Source organism: Aulonocara stuartgranti (genome assembly GCF_965226115.1).
Source record: "Aulonocara stuartgranti genome assembly, chromosome: 11".
NCBI lineage: Eukaryota > Metazoa > Chordata > Actinopteri > Cichliformes > Cichlidae > Aulonocara > Aulonocara stuartgranti.
This window is the reverse complement of record NC_138947.1, coordinates 5,287,641-5,307,156: the sequence shown is the minus strand read 5'-3', so window position 1 is coordinate 5,307,156 and position 19,516 is coordinate 5,287,641. Positions and strand designations below refer to the sequence as shown.

The 19,516-nt window shown below is 40.9% G+C and overlaps 2 protein-coding genes across 3 annotated transcripts in view; one reads left to right on the top strand and one right to left on the bottom strand.

The window, feature by feature from the left end:
- satb1b (SATB homeobox 1b) overlaps positions 1-19,516 on the top strand; it is a 104,523-nt gene that overhangs the window by 2,793 nt on the left and 82,214 nt on the right. The window lies entirely within an intron of this gene.
- LOC309716485 (m-AAA protease-interacting protein 1, mitochondrial) lies at positions 133-5,784 on the bottom strand. 2 transcript variants are annotated; one of them, XM_082550303.1, is made up of 5 exons: positions 5,256-5,784; positions 4,459-4,530; positions 4,139-4,260; positions 3,905-4,045; positions 133-1,359 (listed from the first exon to the last, which is right to left on the bottom strand). In XM_082550303.1, the coding sequence occupies exons 1-5, from the start codon at positions 5,634-5,636 to the stop codon at positions 1,275-1,277; spliced, it is 801 nt and encodes a 266-aa protein (XP_082406429.1). In that variant the 5' UTR covers positions 5,637-5,784; the 3' UTR covers positions 133-1,274. The 2 variants fall into 2 exon arrangements, with proteins under 2 accessions (XP_082406429.1, XP_082406428.1); XM_082550302.1 differs by having other exon boundaries at positions 3,905-4,049; positions 4,134-4,260; positions 5,256-5,782.

The window sequence follows — 19,516 nt, the reverse complement described above, 5'->3', positions numbered from 1 at the left end:
CTGAACTGCAGTGTGAAACCTGAGCTATTAGCTCACATGGATTACTTTTACATACACTGACTTTATTATTTTAAACTTTGGCCACTCTAGCAGTATATATAAGGCAGGAAGTAAGGAGCATAAGCCCTTAGGTTTTCTTTAAGGCTTTTTAATGTGGGGATAAGAAACTGCAGAGGCAACCATTGGTGTAGAGCAGGGGTGTCAAACTCCAGTGCTTGAGGGCCGATGTCATGTCAAACTTGTAAATGTGTCCCTGCTGCAAAACACCTGAAAAAAGGTAGCAGGTCTTTAGCAAGACTCTGTAGAACTTGAATGCATGCTGAGGTGGCAGCTCCTAATGTAAGTGTAAAAATGTACTTTTATTGCACCATGCTCATTCACTCATGAGCTGCTGCAACATGAATCAAATGACTGAATTGCCACCTCAGCATGCAGTCAAGTTCTGTAGAGTCTTGCTAATGACCTACTAATTTTATTCAGGTGTGTTGCAGCAGGGAGACATTTACAAGTTTCATGACATCAGCCCTGGAGGACTGGAGTTTGACACCTCTGGTGTAGAACAAATGGAATCTGTTGGGTCCTGATTTTCATCAGGGAAAGGACAGAAATTGGTGATGCAGTTTATAGATAGAACATACTGGTACTCAGACACCAATCAGATCATTATTACTTCTTAGTTTCTAGAAAAAATACCTGTGTATCTCCATCATAATTTGTAGTTTCTTTTTCAGATTTAATAAAAATAACTTTTGGAACGTGACAAAAGATATCATGGTTACAGCTGTAATACAATGACAAATGACCAAACTCAATTTAATAAAGCATGTACTTGACAGGTCCCAAAAAAATAAGCATGTACATGAAGTTGGTCAATGATCCAGAAAATAACTTCAATCTGTTCATATACTGTTTTTGTCTTTGGAGTGTCTATTAAAGGGATAACATTTTCAATAAGAAAACACAAACGAGATAGTCAACAGACCATAAGAACAGTAATGGTGAAGCATATACAGAATCTCATTTAAAAATGCCTGACGGGGGTTGACAGGTGAATCAGAGAGACTGTACAGTACCACTACTTCTAGTCTGACATGTAAGGCTTTAGGGGCATCAAAGAAAAACCATCAAGTAGTACTCAGTGTCTGCACAGCTCCAGCACTCTGGGTCCCATTTAATGTGATCCAAATGGAAAATGATCAGTACAGTTTCTCACTTTGAAGGTTGCCTTCCATGCGAAAGCAAAAAATGACAAATCTGAGCAAAGCTGAGTCAGATTATTCAGCTAGTTTCCAGTGCCAGTGCCAAACAGTGGTAACAGTCCAGTCAGAAGAGGCTCCCCTCGTTAGCTCTCGGTGGAATCTGCGACGACACGAAGCAAAGATGGTTAAAAACTTCCCACACTGTTAATCATGCACATCCTAGATTAGTAGTACAAGTTTATTGAAAGTGCTGAAAGAAAAGATGGACCGACTAACCCTGACATTCAAACTAAGTTTTGGTTCTTGTCTCACCTTGAAAATAATTGTATATAATTCTGAAAATGGCGCCTGTTTCATGCCAAACTGTCGGTTTCATGTGAGCCTTCAGGATAACATTTGAAGTGTAACAGGATTTCTCAGAGAGGATTTTAAGACCTGGAACAATAGGACAGAGAATCTGGCTAACTAGATAGGTGGGTATTAGGTAGAATAGCCACACACTGTGGTCCAACAACTGGATTACTGGCTGAGAACAGAAAGAGGCTTTGACTGTTAGCACTGTGTGGGTGTGGAATGATTTGTCTTTTTGTTTAACCAGCAAACTTTATTGAAGAATTTAACATACTCAGAGCTGGATTCCAAACTACAGGAAGTTAGCAGACCTTTGCAGTGAAGGAATTGCAGTTATGCCAACGTTTCTTAACACTTTAAGGCAAAAAAAAGAAGCCACAATTCTTTGTTGATATTTGGTGAAATAATAGAAAATAAAGTTACAAGTTACTGCTTATCTTTTACAGTCAGTCAGTGATCAAGCACAGAATAACAAAGGTTTATGATGTGGCATCAGATTTCTGCACAGCCAGGTTGCTTTCAAAGAAAAAAAAAAGATTGATTTGCTTCATTTCAGGTATGTGACGGTAGTGGGTGTTGTTCTAAACACTGACCAACAGACACAACTGTGCCTGAATGCATCATATATCAACAGTGACAGAGGACTAAAAGTTGCTGCCTCTCAGTTTGTTTTTTCACACATCATCCCTGCACACATTGTGTGATAGCAGAACCAGTCACATGACCATTCAAGTACACTGAACATGCATCTGCCATCGTAAACAGGAAGCTGAAACTGTTTGATTTCTTGATGGGGAGGAAGAACCATGATGGTATAAATGAATTCCTTTGCCTAGATGCATGATTTTAAAGAATGGTTACATAAAGTGACTAGAAGCACGAGGAGATGATGACTGTGAAAAGAGCGTAATACGCTGATAAGATTTTCAAACTCCAAGTAGCTTAGCAGCATTTCCAAAAGTCTCAGTTTTAAAGGTCCATAAGCACCGCAGTAGTGTGGCTGTTGGTCATAAACCAACCTGCAAATTCAGAGTCTAAAATGAATCAACACAGAAACTTAATAAACTTCAGGTCCTCACATGGCCACTGTGGCTGGCTCCAAAAGAACATGATATTTGACCCCAGGGATATTAGATTTCTGTCAGTGCGCCCCAGGGCGGCTGTGGCTACAATGTAGCTTGCCATCAACAGTGTGTGAATGGGTGTGTGAATGGGTGTGTGAATGGGTGGATGACTGGATGTGTAAAGCACTTTGGGGTCCTTAGGGACTAGTAAAGCGCTATACAAATGCAGGCCATTTTTACCATTTCATATATCTCTGGATGCTGGTAAAGCTCAAATTTAACTGTGTGGGTGATTTGGGGCAGGTTTGATTTTAGTGTAGTGGTTAACACATTCACCTAATGAATGAAAGATCACACACAAATTCCTGGGAGGAAGCACACCTGGACATCCAGCCTAAAAAAATCAGCCAAATCAAACATTTAGATCCATTTGTTATGGCGATCATAAGGGAGCTACAAAAGAAGCTTCTATCTGTCAAATATTATTAACAACTATATTACATAAATATTCCTGCTAACCCAGCTAGTAAGCAAAATTCCACCTTCTCAATGAAATATGGTCACTTCTGGTTTAACCCCCCCCCCCCCAAATGGTAACAAAAAGGCTTCAAAATATGTCAACCAACCCATGGGTGACATCCCAGTGAATATGTTCATCTGTTATATAGTCTTATTCCACAATTCTAAAAAGTTTTTAAAAACAAAAATGAAAAAGAGTTTTTAAAGCAAATTGAAAGCAGAAATAATTGTTTTACCCTTTTTTTCCTACCAGTACTATTTTTGTTTCTTACTTTCAAGTGACTGAAGTAGCAGTAGAAATATACATGTCACTTTTGCCACTTTCCTTAAGAGGGGCATTAAATACAACACAGACCCTCATCCATGGGATCCTTCTGAACATTTCACTGTTATTCTTTCTGCATTTACTTTAAAAACCTTCAACTCACCACCAGCAGCTCTGCTCCCCTCCCAACAAAAACAGACCTGCTGTATGCTGGAAGGCCTGCAGGTAGCGTTGAGCTTTTGCCAACATAAGATTATCTCTAAGCAAATATTTGTACACTTTAATTTTGCATCAGCATAGCCTATATGGAGAAGTAAAACAAACAAAGATTTGGGCACATTTCAGCAAATTAATGATCAAAAGTTTTCTTTAAGCAAAGAAAGAGCAGACATAGCTTCAGCTCTGCTAACATGCCAGAGCTGAATGAGGAAATATTTGTTTCAAAGCCATGCTTCTGGATGATTGGCTTGTTTGTGATGTTGACAGATGACGAGATGAGTGCTTACTCATAAACAGCAGTTACAATTTTCTTCTGTGGACCGCCGTCTTCACTGGATCCCACTTTGAAGATTTTTGTACCCTCAGGGTCATCGGGTCCTTCATGTGATGACAGGATCCAAAATCTCATGACGATATAGCAAAACTTCCTACCTGCAAGAAAAAAAGACAGAAATCAGAGTCCGTCCTGCTGTTCATATCACTTCCTCATCCCATGTTCTGATTTCACAAACTGACCATACTGATCAAAGACGACAGAGATGTCCTCTGGAAGCACAAATACAATATCATCCGTTTGGACACCGAGCTGCTTCCTCTGAGCATCAGTGAGAGACCCACACCTCTTCTCAACATATTCCAACATCTGGAAGGAAAAACAAGACGATCATTACTAAAAAAAAGACGGAAAGTGGGAAAAAAAAGTCTTAATTTGACATAAATACTAAATGTTAGATTTTATTAACACTAACAGTTTGATACAGTCCTGTACTGTCTGTGTGAGACAGTCTCAACAAAGTCAGCTTTTTTTAAATACACCTTTGTTATGTCTTTGATGTGTTACCTCATTGGACACTATCCCCTTTAGCTCATGATATCTGCCGTTGGACATCTTGTTGGAGACATGAACCAAGGCCTGGAATGGATGAGGAACAAAAAGGTGGCTTATTCTCTTTAACCACAGTATTTAATAAAAAGCCGCGATTCCTGATGGTACAAGTGTGTGTTTGCATCTTTAAAACGGGTTTACAACCTGCCATGTTGCCTCAGGCTGGGTAATAACCAGAAAAATAAATAAATACACAATCTTAAAAGTCTCTAGTTGAAACTGTAACTGCTCTGCTGCTTTCAGTCGTGTTATGTGTTCTTCATTAGCACAATGAACCTGCCCAGTTTTCACCTTAGCAGGTTCATTCAGTAGGGGTGGTTGTAGCTCAGATAGAAGAGCAGGTCATCCACTAATCAGAAGGTTGGTGGTTCAATCCCTGGCTGCGTGTGCATTCACTGAAGGTGGAAAGCATTTGTTTATGGGGGGAATGCTTTTTTGGGGGGGGGGACAAGCACATGTGGGACAACACTGCTATTAAAAAAAGTAAAGCTGAAGATAAACAGGCGGATGAAGGTCACGTGATGTGATGCAAACTTTAGCACAGAGCAAAATGTTATTTAGCGAGGTATAGTTTAATGTGGTGTTGTCCCACCTACGTTATCCAATCCATGACCTCTTGATGTATCAGATGTAAACGTGTATTTACTACTAAAGGTAACTCTTTCAAACAATGGTCCATATGAAGCATGAAAAATTTGCTTTTTATTATTGACAGTACTGATGAAAAAGTAAAACGGCCTGTCGGTATTTACCTGCTTCACACCTCTTTCAAACTCCTCAGAGTTGACGTCTAACTCAAAGTACAGATCAAGTGCAAACATGATGACCTTACACCTGATCCATGTGATCGGGTCTGGAATGCCGACCACGGAGATAGCGGGCCGGCGGCCGGAGCTCTCCTTGGGCCCGTCAGCTCCATGCTGCGAGCAGAACAGTCTGTGTTTCACACCGGCGAACACGAGCCTCCGGCCCGGCGCCACGGTGTAAAGACGCACGGAACGCACAACCGGACCGTCCCACTGCCGGTGCGCAGCCGGCTGCTTGCAGCTGTTCTTGCGGGCACAGACCCCCGCTGTACAGGCCACGAGGCCGCCGAACTCCCGGCATGCGGCGAGGCTGCTGATCCGCTGCATCAGAGCGGGAAGGACACAGCGTTAAGGCTCCGTGTCCACCACAGACCGGGGCGACAGCCTCCATCCACACTGCAGCCTCTTCTAACCTTATGCAACTCACCCCATATTGTACCCATAATGCCTATGGTGAAAACGACGTACACATAACAGTGCTGCTTTCAAGAACTGTTGGAAATTTTAACAATCGGAGCAGTTAGGCCCAATGACTGTGTGTGTTTGGCCTTGCCTGTGCTGGGGTTCGTCTTCGCTTTCACAGAACTCTAGCACTCGGTCTGCTGCTGTTTACTTTGAACAATCACTACAGTATTGTTACATTTTTATAAATATGTTTTTATTGCTTTGAAGTCTTAGACTCTTGAACTATGCTATCCTACAAGTTAGTATGCTAAACAGTACATATAATGATCATATTCAACTTCTGCAACATTTTCAATAACGATCTGCTACATTTTATTTCCTGTTTTTTTATATAATATTCATTACCGATTTGAGCACAGACAGATAATGCTCAGTATTTTCTGGCAAAATGTGTGACTACATATTTATACCGTATTTTACACAGTCGGTCCTTCAGATTGAATTCAGATTGTTTTTGAAAGACTAGACTGGATCTGCGTAAGAGTTCTATGCGTGAATGGCACTCATTGGGGGTATTTAAAGGCAGCAAAGTGGTTTTACTGATAGGATCCAGTAGAGGGAGATAAATACTCATTTATCGTGTGTGTGTGTGTGTGTGTGTGTGTGTGTGTGTGTGTGTGCGTGTGTGTGTGCGTGTGTGTGTCGAATAAGGGAACTAGAAAACAAACTTTACGTGTGTCTCTGCCCGCATGTAGTCTATTATAAAAACAATAAAAGAGAACATGTAAAAGAAAAAAGCAGCAGCAACACACACACACGCACGCACGCACATGCACACACACACACACACACACACTGAGTTGTTCACACGGGCCAGCAGTTTTAGCCAGGCTTTTGTTTTCTGAGCAGGTGCCCAAAATGATTGTGCGAAAATGTGAAATTTGATCAGCAGACCAAAACATCATTAAGTCCCCGCTGTTCTCGGTGATTGCAGGTCAGCTCCGCTGTATCGTCGCGCTCTCCCTCCTCTGTGCACACACGCGCTCGCACGCATTCAGCAGACACCTGCGCGCGGCCCCGCCCACCTGAAGTTCTCCCAACTAATTTTATTTATCAATAATTAGCCGCGCAGCACTTGGTTATTTGAAATTGCGCTCAGACACGGAAACCTTTCCGGGATGTATCATAGTAATTATATGTGTCAGTTGAGAATGCTTTTTACATCTGCCAGTGGAGTGGAGCAGAATATTAACGACTCCTCGCTGGGTGGGATTAATTGTTGGAGAATCTGCAGTTTAATACACAAGCGAGGAAGAGTTAGAGTCCGGGTTGCTGTTTATTGCACCATTGGTAAATTAAACATACACAGTCTGAACTGACACAGGGAAGGTCCCCAAGACAGGGTCACGCTGTGCACTAACAATGCAGGGCACGATCAGAGACATTATCAGAGCAAGTTGTGGAATTCAATGAATCCTGGACTTGAAATCTGTGGGAGAAGTAGCAAAGACTGGAGTGGAAGTATTATTCAGATGGGCAAATTTCGCCTTATTTGAGGGCAAATTCAGGGTTCATTAAGTTTGAAAGATTTTCATCAGATTTAGAACAGATTCTATACCTGCACTTGTACACAGCAAAATCTCCAGTGTTAAATTAACACTAGAGAGTGTCTATATGGGTCCACTCCTCTGGGTGTTAAATACAACACTGTTGAGTGTTAAATTAACACTTCTGACAGTGTTATATGTTTAAAAGTAACCTAGTCAGTTTTGAAGATTAACAATGGCTAACACTGAGCAGTGCTGATTTTCTAACACTGGAAAATAACTCAGAATGTTAGAAATATTCCAGTGTTAGAAAATCAGCACTGCTCAGTGTTAGTCTTTGTTAATCTTCAAAACTGACTAAGTTACTTTTAAACATATAACACTGTCAAAAGTGTTAATTTAACACTCAACAGTGTTGTATTTAACACTCAGAGGAGTGGACCCATATAGACACTCTCTAGTGTTAATTTAACACTGGAGATTTTGATGGTAAAAATGTTCTTTTAGATAAATCTGTAAGCTTTGCAGGGTTGTAGAAGGACTTTGGTGTTATTTAGCTGAAAATAACAAATCTGAAGCTGCTCAAATTCTTGTAAAGTTCACATTAGTGAAACTTTTAGGTCCCCAGGTCTCTCCTCATGTTGTTGTATTGCAAGTGTAAGTAATTGTGATGTTGTTTAAAGGTGATCACATACAGCCATATCAAAGTCTTGTGTATCGTTTGGGGTCATTTGAAGAGCTGGACTTGACTTAAAGGTAGTGTACCTTCTTCAGTTGAGGTTGGTTTTGAGATTTTCGGGCGTCAGTATCTTCAAATGGGACTGTAAATGAGTCATAATTACTAAATTAATAAATGAAGGTAATTTCCCTCCAAAATATTTGGCAGATTTATAGCCTTCGAGGCCGAGCAGTATTTCTGCTCTTTCTGAATTCATTCAATCTAATTTCCTGTTAGTCTTATAATGTTGTAGTGTCGGACCCTCAGGGTGTTATTATTGTCACTCAGTATCACAGCGTGTGAGCTGTAACACTGCAGCCTGCGTCTTCGCTGGGTCCGTTCCTCTGTTGTGCCACTGAAAGGCACTGTTGTCCACAGCTGAGCTCCACGCTGGTGTAACATGCTCTAACAGAGATGAACATACCGTGCTGAACAAACCCTCCAGAGTGCATGAGGCAGGTCACTGAGAGTAAATATGGACACTGGTTCATCAGAGGCAATGAGACAACTCCATCAATAAACAACATGTGGATATAAAATATAAGGGCACGCTGTCTGGGTGGAATCACAACTATAGCACATCTTAGACGTCACAAAATGAATGTAAATGGCACTTTAGCTTTGCTGTTCACGTGGGAGGACGAGGTGAAACGTCTCACTTTAACTCAGTGGTTTCTAACCTGGGGATTAAAACAAATAATGTCAAGAAAACAGAAACATTTCTCAGCTCAAGAAAATGATGACGCTATCCAAATAAGTACCTGTTAACTGCTGCCTATAACGCACAATATATACTGTAATTATTTTTTTGAGCTGGTATTTACAGTGCTTCTATAGCCCTACTGACCACACACAGTGATATACTGTACAAGCCAAATTTATCAGTTTCTTTATATGTTCTTTATTTTTCTGGCATTCACACCCACAGCCATGCATGCCAGTGAACTTTATCTGTATACCGAGTGAAATTTAAATATGCAGTCCCTCAAAATTGTTTCAGTGAAACAAAACAAAACAAAAGTCATAGAAGCTGAAATTACAGTCAAAATGGTAATGACTTATAAGTGTGTCACATTATCGCCTAATATTTGTAAAGCTGAGGTGTTTGGATGTATCCTTTTTTTAATCTTTGCCATTTAAAATGCAATCAGTAAACCAAAAAAGCCAGATACAACCTGTACCATTGTGCCACAAGAAGAGGTTGCGTTGGCTCATATAAAACCGATTCATATATATATTTATATCTACATTTTCTTTTTTTTACAAAAGTGGTATTTTGCAATTTCAAATTTTATTTTATTTTTTACATTTCTTCATAATCCGGTTTTTAGAACTACTTGGTCAACTTTGTGTTGGAAAGGATAGCGTGTTAAATCTGAAAATATGTTGTTTTTGTAAATTTGAATTTAATCTGGGCCACAGGTATTGGATTTTGTGTGAGCTGGCAGGGAGCCACACACAATAGCAGGCACAGGTGTTGACCAGGAAAAAAAAGAGACAGAGTGAAAGAGAAAGAAAGAAAAGGTAGAGGTGGAAAGTGATTTGAATTATCATTGCAGAATACATTTGGCATGGCTGCAGCGGAAAAAGCTTTAAATAGAGTCGTAAAGTTTTTATTTAAAACGGACGCACGGGCATTTCCAAAATTCACATTTCCGCACCTCTTTTGTGTCTTTTTTTCTGCCGGAGTGAACCGTCAATTTCCAAATGCAGAACTCGTTGATCAAGAGAGCAGATATCTTTAACTTAAACGTCGGGTAATGAGAGAAATTAGCACAAATGCTCTTAGTAATAGTTTCTGATTTATTTTTTTTTCACTCACAAATTATTTTTCAACTTGTTTTTGTATCTGCGCATAAATTAAAAAAATCGGCTGAAATTTATTATTCATCTGAGATGTGATTAATATGCAAAATTATGCAAATTAAGATGCAATTAGGCTCCAATTCTCTAGTGGAATTTTCCATTATAATTTAATACAAAGTAACAGAGTAATTGGTGTCACGTGTAATTACGGTTACTCAAGTGCACTTTCAGGCATGCAAATGATTCGCTATATGTTGGTTATCCTATGCAAATGTACCATGTGGTGTTTTAACAAGTTGAGGAAAACACAATGGGCGCGTGGTTACCCAGTGGGGTTGGAACAAGGTAAGTGTATTTAGCTGGAAAACTTTCAGTGCTCAGATTATCACCAGTTAAGACTTCCAGTTACTTCTTCTTTTTTCTTTTTTTGAATTTATGATGAATGCTGGAGAGGCACACACTTTCATCCGCCACCAATCGATTAATGAGGGAAAAGTGGTTTTGGATGTGACGGTTCGAGGGAAAGGAGGTGGTTTCCAACATGAAACTGTTGCTTCAGTTGACATAGTTCACGAGAAGCATAAGACACCACCCGACCCCACCCCTCCACCCCACTTCCTCGCTTCAGTCAGAGCTTTTCTGCATCTTCATTAGAACTGTGCCCTGTTTGATCAATGACATTGCAAATGTCACAAGCAATCACAAAACATTACGACTTGAGGGGCAATTACACCGCAGCTCGGTGTGACAAACTTTGCAGCCGGCGGCCGGGCAGAGGGAAGAAAAGCGATTATGTAATTGATATCTATTTAGATAGAATGAAAGTCCTGTAGAACGCTCGGAGGGAAAAACTGTTCGCAGAGCAATTCCTTCTTGGGAGGCAAATTGATTTTAAATTGTTACATGGCTGGTTACATGTCCTGACATCTTGCTTTGCTCTCTCTGACACACACACACACGCACATAAACACGCTCTCTCTCTGGCATTTAAACACACACAGATACGCTCACTTACATGCACACACTCCTGCAGACACACACCCTCCGCTATCTGTCTTGTTCATGATCAACGCTCTGAACAAAGACATCCTCCCTCCCTCATGCCCCCTCCCTGCCTCACCCATTTCTCTCTCTCTCTCCCTCTCCGCCTCCACTCTGTGTGCCTGCCTGCTTGCACAACTCTCTCAAAGAACATAATCCCTCAACAAAATGGAAACACAAAGGAAACTTGAGCTCAATCCTATAAACGCACGGACACAGCAGACAATGCCTCCTCCCACCCGTTTCCCCCTATCCCCGTCCCCCTGCCTCCCCAACAGCCATAAATGCCCCGTGGCACAGATCAGGCTTTATCAATCCTCCCTCCCTCTCTTCCCCCTCATCCTCCTCCTACATCCATCCCTCCTTCCCTCCCTGATTTCCACCCCACCGCCACCACCTCTACTTTCCTCCCGTCTCCCATACCTCCACACAGGCTGTTCTCGTGCAGCAGCCGAGCTGAAAGTCGCTTTGCGATTTGGCTCGCAAATTTACTCGCTTCTTACGAGTCTTTGATTTGAGCAGTAGTGGTAACGTCGCAGGGGCTGACGTGGAGGTAGACGTTGGAGTTGTTCAAAACTTCAAGGTGCAGCAGCCCGACTACTACGATTTTAACTCAGCGTCTTGATTTTGCAAGAAGTTCCCATCGCCTCGTCTGTTTCTTTGGTTCTGCCATGGCACCAACCAAACATGAATCAGACGACTCTGTCCAACACTTCTACATCTTTTTCCTTAGATTTCTTTTTCGTTGTTGTTGTCGATGATGACATTCAAATCTCTGTAGGTGGTGCTCGGGCGCAGTCATTAGCAAGTTTCTGTATCTCATCCCAAACAAACACTGATGTTGCTGTGTGACAGGTTTCTTTGGCAAGACCTATCACACATATGTTTTCAGAACCACAGCCTTAAAAGTAAAAATTTTCACTACTGTCCAAAAGAAGTTTTCTATATTCATCAATCCTCCTTATCGTCCTTTCTTAAAAGCAGGTCTAAATCAATTTGTCTGGGCTTCAAAACCATTGAAAAGAAAGTAGTTTGCAAGTTACCATGTTTTCTGGTTAAGTTTATAATATTTAGGTTGTGCTGTGGGTTGATATGACTGCTTCAAATGGTTAAACTTTTACAGTAATAAACCCTCGGTTACGGTTAAGGAATCATGTTGGTCATCTTTTAAAAACAAAACAACAGCGACTGCCGAACAGCGGTTTCCTTGTTGTTCACGCGACTTCCTTGAACGTAAACATAAGCCCGTATGGGGGATTTCTCTTACAGCTCATCATAACTTCTTGTTTTTACTCAAACAAAAGTTTCTGTTCAGATTTATGACACAGTCAAGATGTTGATTTGTTCTAATTTGCCCGGAAATTGGCTCATATTGTATGAAACGCAATATAAGCCGAAGGTTGCGTGACACGAGATACTAAGGAAACTTTGATTTACAGTCGATGTCTTTACTTTAAGGTGAGAAATATTCACCGTCGGAATTTATTACCCAGGATCCTACAATGAAGTGTCTGTGTGACTTTAGTATGAAATAACAATGTTGCGTGCAGCAAACTGAAGATGTTTTGTGGCTTTCCATTATGTAGGTCAGTGTCAGTTTCCAACTTTGACTAAACTGTTTTGCACCAGTTTGTTATTAAAGTTTAACCAAACCCTGCACCTGAGCTCCCACCGATGCCTCATGTTCCCCTCCTGAAAGCGATTCCTGCTCCGAGCCCCAACCGTGCCCAAGAAAGAGCCCCCTGGAGGTGGAGGTGAGGCGGGTGAGGTTTGAACTGCTCTAATCTGATTGTGGGTGGGAGGAGCAGATGATAGGGAGGAGGGTGGATGTTTGGCACCGGTACTGGGACTCTGTGACTGTGTGGTCTTCGGAGAACCACTTAGCGCCCACGTGCTCTCCTCCATTTCCAGGCTTTGGGAAAGGTGAGGTAGGCCGTCTTCCTCCTTTACCACCCGCTCCGACCTGCTGATTAAATCAACCCTAAGCAGGGCAAAGCGAGATAACAGAGGCAAAGTAGGCCGCCTTTGCTCGCTGTCACAGGAAGAGGAAGTGCCCTAGTGTACCTTCACCTGTGCTCGATGCCTCGCTGGTGCTGCTGCTGCTACAACCCGTTGCACAGCTGGAGACGAGAAGGCAAGCGTGTTAGATCAGAGAGCAGCGAAGCTCACATGTTGCGTTTCCTGCTACCGCGACGGTGTCGAGTGACCGTCTGAGGCCTCAGAACAAAAGACTCACAGAGATTGCGGCTCTTTTCTGGCATAACTGAAATTAGCAACCGCTCTTTGAGAGTGTCAGTATGTGCTCATTAGGCTGAAATGAAAATAAAATGAGGGCTTTGCACATTTAACTGAAAATATTCTCAGTGTTTAGACTAATCCCATGAAAAGTCAGGTGAGATGTTTGAAAATGTGTTCAAACATCTCAATAATTAAACCCTAATCAGTTTGGAAATGTAGCAACTAAAGTAGTGGATTTTGGATTATTATATATATATTCTCCTACGTTTAACATGCCAGTGAGTAAATCCCACAAACATCAGAGATCTGGGATGGCGAGTCCTTCTCTATAAATTCTATAAATGTCTGGTCTCTTTTCATGGATTACTGTCATTTGCCATCCACTATTGTGAGCGCCTGCCAGGCTGGCTTGCCATTTCTGGGCCTGTGTTTCCAACCTTGATATATTTGCCAAATGAATATTTGAAGCTGTAATTAAATTTATCCCACCTCTACACCTTCTGTAAGACGGCCACCTTGCACATTTCTCACACGCCATATTTCAGCTATTTTTTGTGTGGAGAAAAAAACACAGCTCGTTGCCATTTTTTAATGATTTGGAATGAGGATATTTTTACTAGAATAAACCTGATTTCAGGACATTCATAATGGTCGTGCTTACGTATTCAGACATAAATACACTCGGTGCGATGACACCGGCTGCATCTGACTTTGTAAACAAACTTTATAACATGTCAGTAAACATGGGAAAAGAGATTAGGAAAAGACTGAAATTTTAGCATTTTTAAAAAATACAAATCAGGTGCTGCTGATGACAAAATAAGCCTAGATGATGGTGGATAAATAAGAAAGTCTGTTATGCAGCTTTGTCTCGTTTTCACATTTCAAAAGTAAATGCAAAAAGTAGATGTGAGATTAAGACTGGAGGAAAGGTCATGTTTTATTAAAAGCCAACATGCATGAGGACGCAAGGCTCCGCATGCAAGGAACAAACAACGCATTAAATAATTCATGATGAGCATCAACTCAGCACTGTATTTGCTTTTTGGGCTTTTCCTTCAGTTGGTGAGGATGACTTTTTCACCTCAAACACATTCATGAATAAACTAAATAAAAAACATTTGGCAGTTAATTTATAAAAGGCTGCATGATTTTATTTAAATTACAGAAGAATCAGCAAGTTGGTTTTTTTTTTAATTTAAACTTTAAAAAAAAAAATCACATTTTTTTGGGACCCACTTGTCTCGTCCGTCCTCTTTTTTTGTAACCAAAGTGCTTCGGAGTGATTTGTCCCATCATCTCCCTCCTTCTGAATCCTGTTAGTTACACTTTGAAGGAGCTTCCTCCTGATAATTAAAATCTCCAAGAGTCCCAATAATTACCACTGGTTCGCACTGCACTTTTCAATTGCACTTGTGGTGACATAATTCATTAGTGTTTGTCCAAAGAAGTGATTTAGAGTCTTTAAAGTGCTCCTCCATGCAGAATAACTATTAAAGCAGCCATATGCACATATGCTTGGAGCGTTAAACGGTTTGTTGAAGTCAGTCGGGGTACAAGGGATGATAAACATAAATTATGACTAATACACTGCACCAGTGGCTTTTTGGAAAATAAAAAATTACTGACACAGGGAAACCACTTTGGATCCACTACTGCAGCGCTGTGCCCCCTCCCCCCATCATCTGTGTGTGCTGAAGCGAAGATGTAGGAAGTACAACACAAATGGCTCGGGCATCACCTTGAATATTCAGATGGGTAAGCTAATTGTTTATGCCTGGATAACCCGTTGTCATTACCTGGCTTCACTTCAGAGCTCTCTCAAGGCGATGCAGAGTGCCTTTTGTTTCCATGCGCTTCCATTAAAAAGTTTCAGAGCGCAAAATGAGACTTTATTACTGAAGTTCACGGCATGAATTCAGAGCAATAAATGACTTTTTTTTTCTTTTGCATTAGCAACCCGTGATTACTGTGCGAACAAGTCTTCATTTTTGTTTTGATTCTTGACTTTTTTTTGTGGCAAACACCCTAAATGAGGGGTGTGCCTTAAAAGATTGATTTTACCACCTAACAGCTGGTGCAAATTAGCAAAATTTCTGAGACTTTTACACCAATTTTATCACTTGGTTCTTGTTACTCATACATAGTGTTTGATTTATGGATGACTTTATTTAAAAAAAACACACACACACACACATTACTTTTCATAAATATTTTTATCTGTGATTTTCAAATTTTATTTCATTAGCTGCAGCTCTGCAGAGCTCTTTGTTTTGCCAATTTCCGGCTCAAATTAGCCAGTTAATGCATTAATTGATCAACAGAAAATGAGCAAGTATTTGATGATGTTTTGCCAAATCTTCTTATTCAGTGTAAAAAGGATTTTGGAAGGAGTTAAATACAACCCATGCAAATCATTTAAACTTTAACGGAATATATTAGTTTGAAAGCAAAATATAAAATAATGTGTAAATTCTGCTGCCTACTTTTCAAACACATCCTGTTTCTGACTTTAGATTTCCGAGTAAACCTTTCCAGAATAACTACAAGTTAATCACCAATACTGATTAAATCTGGTGAACAGTTATTGTCGTGGCTTATTCCAGATGAGTGGGAAGTTCTGAGATTATGACTGCAGACTCATTTTAGTCTATCTCAAGTGCACTGGACCAGTAAAACAGTTGCATAATGAGCTACCTGTTTTACTGGAAAGTATTGCACACACACACACACACACACACACACACACACACACACACACACACACACACACACACACAAATTTAATGTACATTCCATTTATAGAATACTCTGAAATTCATTAAATAACATACAGTTTCAACACTACATTGTTACATATGCTTCACAATTCACAGTAAATGTACAAAGTGGCTCTGTTGTTATAGAGGTTAGCTGTGTCAGTTATCATACCCGGTAGTTTTTTCTAACCTACATTAACTTGGGTAAAGCAGGCACACAAATGTCACCAGCACTGATTGTGCGCCTCACTTCTTGGCCAGCATGTCTGCTTTTTGATCTCACGTTTCCTGTCTCCCTTATTCTGTCTAATAAAGGCAAAATGGCCAAATAATAATATTAATACTAAAGAAGCTATATCACTGATTTGAATTAAGAGTGGACAATATTGTAATTGTATTATCATTATTGCTAGGGATGGAAAATACAAAGGTGCTGGATGTTGTTAGGGACATTTCCCCACTATACTCTCCTGCAAACACCTGTAAAGTAATTGTTTGTATAATGTTTTGAGAAATTTGGGGTAGATTTCCTGTGATTGCCTTTAGGCTGCTAAAGCACGCTCAAACATAGCACAGAATATACACAAATAAACTAAGATTTTAACACAAATTTTTGAGTAGGTTCAAAACTTTTTTCCCTTATGAATGAAATTTAACCGGATATTTAGGGTTGTGGACTCTTGGCCAAACAAAGCAAGTGTGTGTAAGTTAGACACAACTGACTGCTGCTACAGTTCGAGACAGATTGATTATGAAAAGAAGATTTACTCTCAGCCTTTGTAGATTATGACACTTTTTTGCTTATGCAGAGTTGCTTTCTATCATTTTCAGCACTTGCTTCAAGTGCATCAAAGTGCTGCTTAATATCTTTTTAATCTTTGCTTTTGTTGACCCATGTTAATGGCCTTTCCTCTTACTCAAAGCTTCCAGCTCATTGAGAACACCTCCTGATATATTAAGCTACAGCTTGCATTCATCACTTTGTTTCCCCTTTGTGTTTCTTCTTCTTTTTTTAAGGGAACTGCAGGAATTATTAGGGGCTTAACCGCAAGAGGCCTCTAAGTAGATCTCAGGGTGTAAGCCTCTCTCCCAAGTCAAGGCCAACAGCACTCTGAGCCCTCAGTCCCATTCAGTGATAATGTACATGTCAGCAGGGACATGCAATGATCCCTCACTTCTCCATGCTAAATAATCATTTTCCTTTCTTACACTCTTTCTTTCATTCACGTAAATCCACTCCCCTAAAAAGAAATTCCCAGAAAATATTAACACGCTGTCAAACAATAGTCCTCAGAAAGCATGAATCAGCAGATGATTCCCAATTCCATGCACACAACAGGGGATTGTATTTAGTCAATGTGTGTGTATGCGTGTGTGTTTGGGTGGGTGGATGGGAGCCTCTGTTAGCAGACACTCCCATCCAGAAAAATTCCAAACCCCCAGCATCAGTACAGAGCTTATGATCTGTGGGAAAGCCAAGGCGAGTTGCAGAGCGGCAGAGCACCTCGCCCGAGTCTCCAGACGGCCTGATTTGGGAACGCCGTGAAATCCATGGCACCTCTCCTGGCTTCCTGGCTGAACGGTTGCCATATCTTGTGATGGACTGAGGCAGGAGAGAGCGAAGCAGCCAGGGATGAATACGGCTTAATCTTTACCCAGGCCACATGTGTGTGCATGATAACATGGTTGCTTTCTTCCTGTGCTGGGTTATTCTCCGCCAGCTGCCAGGTTAGCTGCCTCGCACAGCCATGTTTCGCTGCGATATTTGCCCGCTGTAAAAAGAACTATTGCACCTAAGGTGGGGGCTAATGCATGTTTTTGGAATTGGTGGTAATTCCTGACACATTTCGAGAGACAGATAGGGTGTCTTATAGCAAATGACAATATATGTAAAGACACCTAGCTTTCTCCCCCCTTTTAGTTCCTAATATTTTATTTGTGAGGAGCCTCCTTGCACCAAGGATAGGGGTTATTTTTATAATTAAATGGAGGCATTGTGATCAAGAGCAACTAGACATGTAGCAAACACCTAAGCGCACATTTTAAGTGTGACTCTCGGCCTGCAACCATACGGAAAATGCTATTTTAGCAACATAACACTCAAATGTGCCTCCAGTGAAAGATTCAAATTTTACCATTTTATTTTGCTAAATTTACACACAATAAAACACCTTAAAATAGCTTTATCCCCATTCTTCACCAGTCAAATCCTTGAGTGTACAGATGATTTGTATGTGTGTGTGTGTGCCGTGAGATGCAAGCAAGTGCTCGTTACGACATAGATTTTCTTCATCATCCACAAAAGCTTACTAGAGTCAATTTCCCTCCTTTCTCTCCATCTTGCATAAACTTTGTCCTCCGACACTCATCTGCCCGGCTGCACACAGCCCATTTATTATGACTGCATTACCATAAATGATTTTATAACATCTGCTTGTCAATAATTATCGTACAAATTCCCGTGCCCTCTGACCTGTGCTCTGAATGAACCCCAGGTGTAAGGCACTGTCTGGCTAATGAGTAGCTCTCCGTTAGCACATTGTCCTCACATCAGCGCACACAGCCACTTCAATTAGAGCCTGGCGCACTCCTTAATATTAGCTGAAAATTGAGGAATCGTGCACTGATTGAAAATACTGTATTCAAAGAGAGAGTGGCTGTAAGCAAATGGTGAAGCATATTTGATCTAATATCAAGAAGGATACGATAATCACTTATTCTCATATTAATATGTGCTGTAGTCTTTTAATTCTCCTTGAAAACCTGCTTTTCTGTGTGGATATTAAGTGGCAATAATGTGAACAAAGACACTTTCAGATCCTCAAAATTATTTGGACAAGTTGAGGCCTGTTCACTTAATGTGTTTAACTTATATTTTCCACTGTAGTGTTAAATACACGGCTCAAAGAGATGTCAGTGGAAATGAGGACCTATCAGGTCAGAGAGAAAGTAAACACTGTAGGAGTGGCAAAATCAACAAATCAGCAATGAAAAGAATGGATGCAATGGCCAGCTCAGCAACACCCAAAGGGTCTGAAAAACCACAGAAGACAACAAAAGTGCACGATGACAGAATTATTTCCATGGCAAAGAAAAACAGCTTCACAACATTTAACCGAGTCTTTAACGCTTTCGAGGGGGTAGGCGTATCATCGTCAAGGTCTAAAATCAACAGCCGCCTTTGTGAATGGAAACAACAAGGTGTAAACCGCTGGTTTCACTTAACAACAAGAAGGCCAGATTCAGAACTGCGCATAAGAGCCTGCACAGTTCTGAAAAAAGAAATATTTGGACAGATGAAACCAAGATCAACGTGCACCAAAATGACAGGGAGAGAAAAGGATGGAGAAGCAGCGAAACAGCTCATGATTCGAAGCACACATTATCTGTCAAACATGTTGGAGGCAGTATTATGGCTTCAGCATGTGTGGCTGCCATTAGGGATGGGTACCGGTATCCGGCACCGGTTCTGACATAAGCGGTAGTAACCAGACCGAAAAGCAGCGCACATTTCGGTGCTTTATTTCAGTGCTTTTTTTCCTGAGATGTCATACACTTTGGATTCTAGCCAATCATTTTACCTTTCCGAGGATAGTAGGCGGGCCCAGGTACGTACGTTCTTTTAGAGCAGAGCTACAGATTAAAAACACCCAAGGCGAAGCGGTCAAAAGTCTGGCTGTACTTCACAGCAAA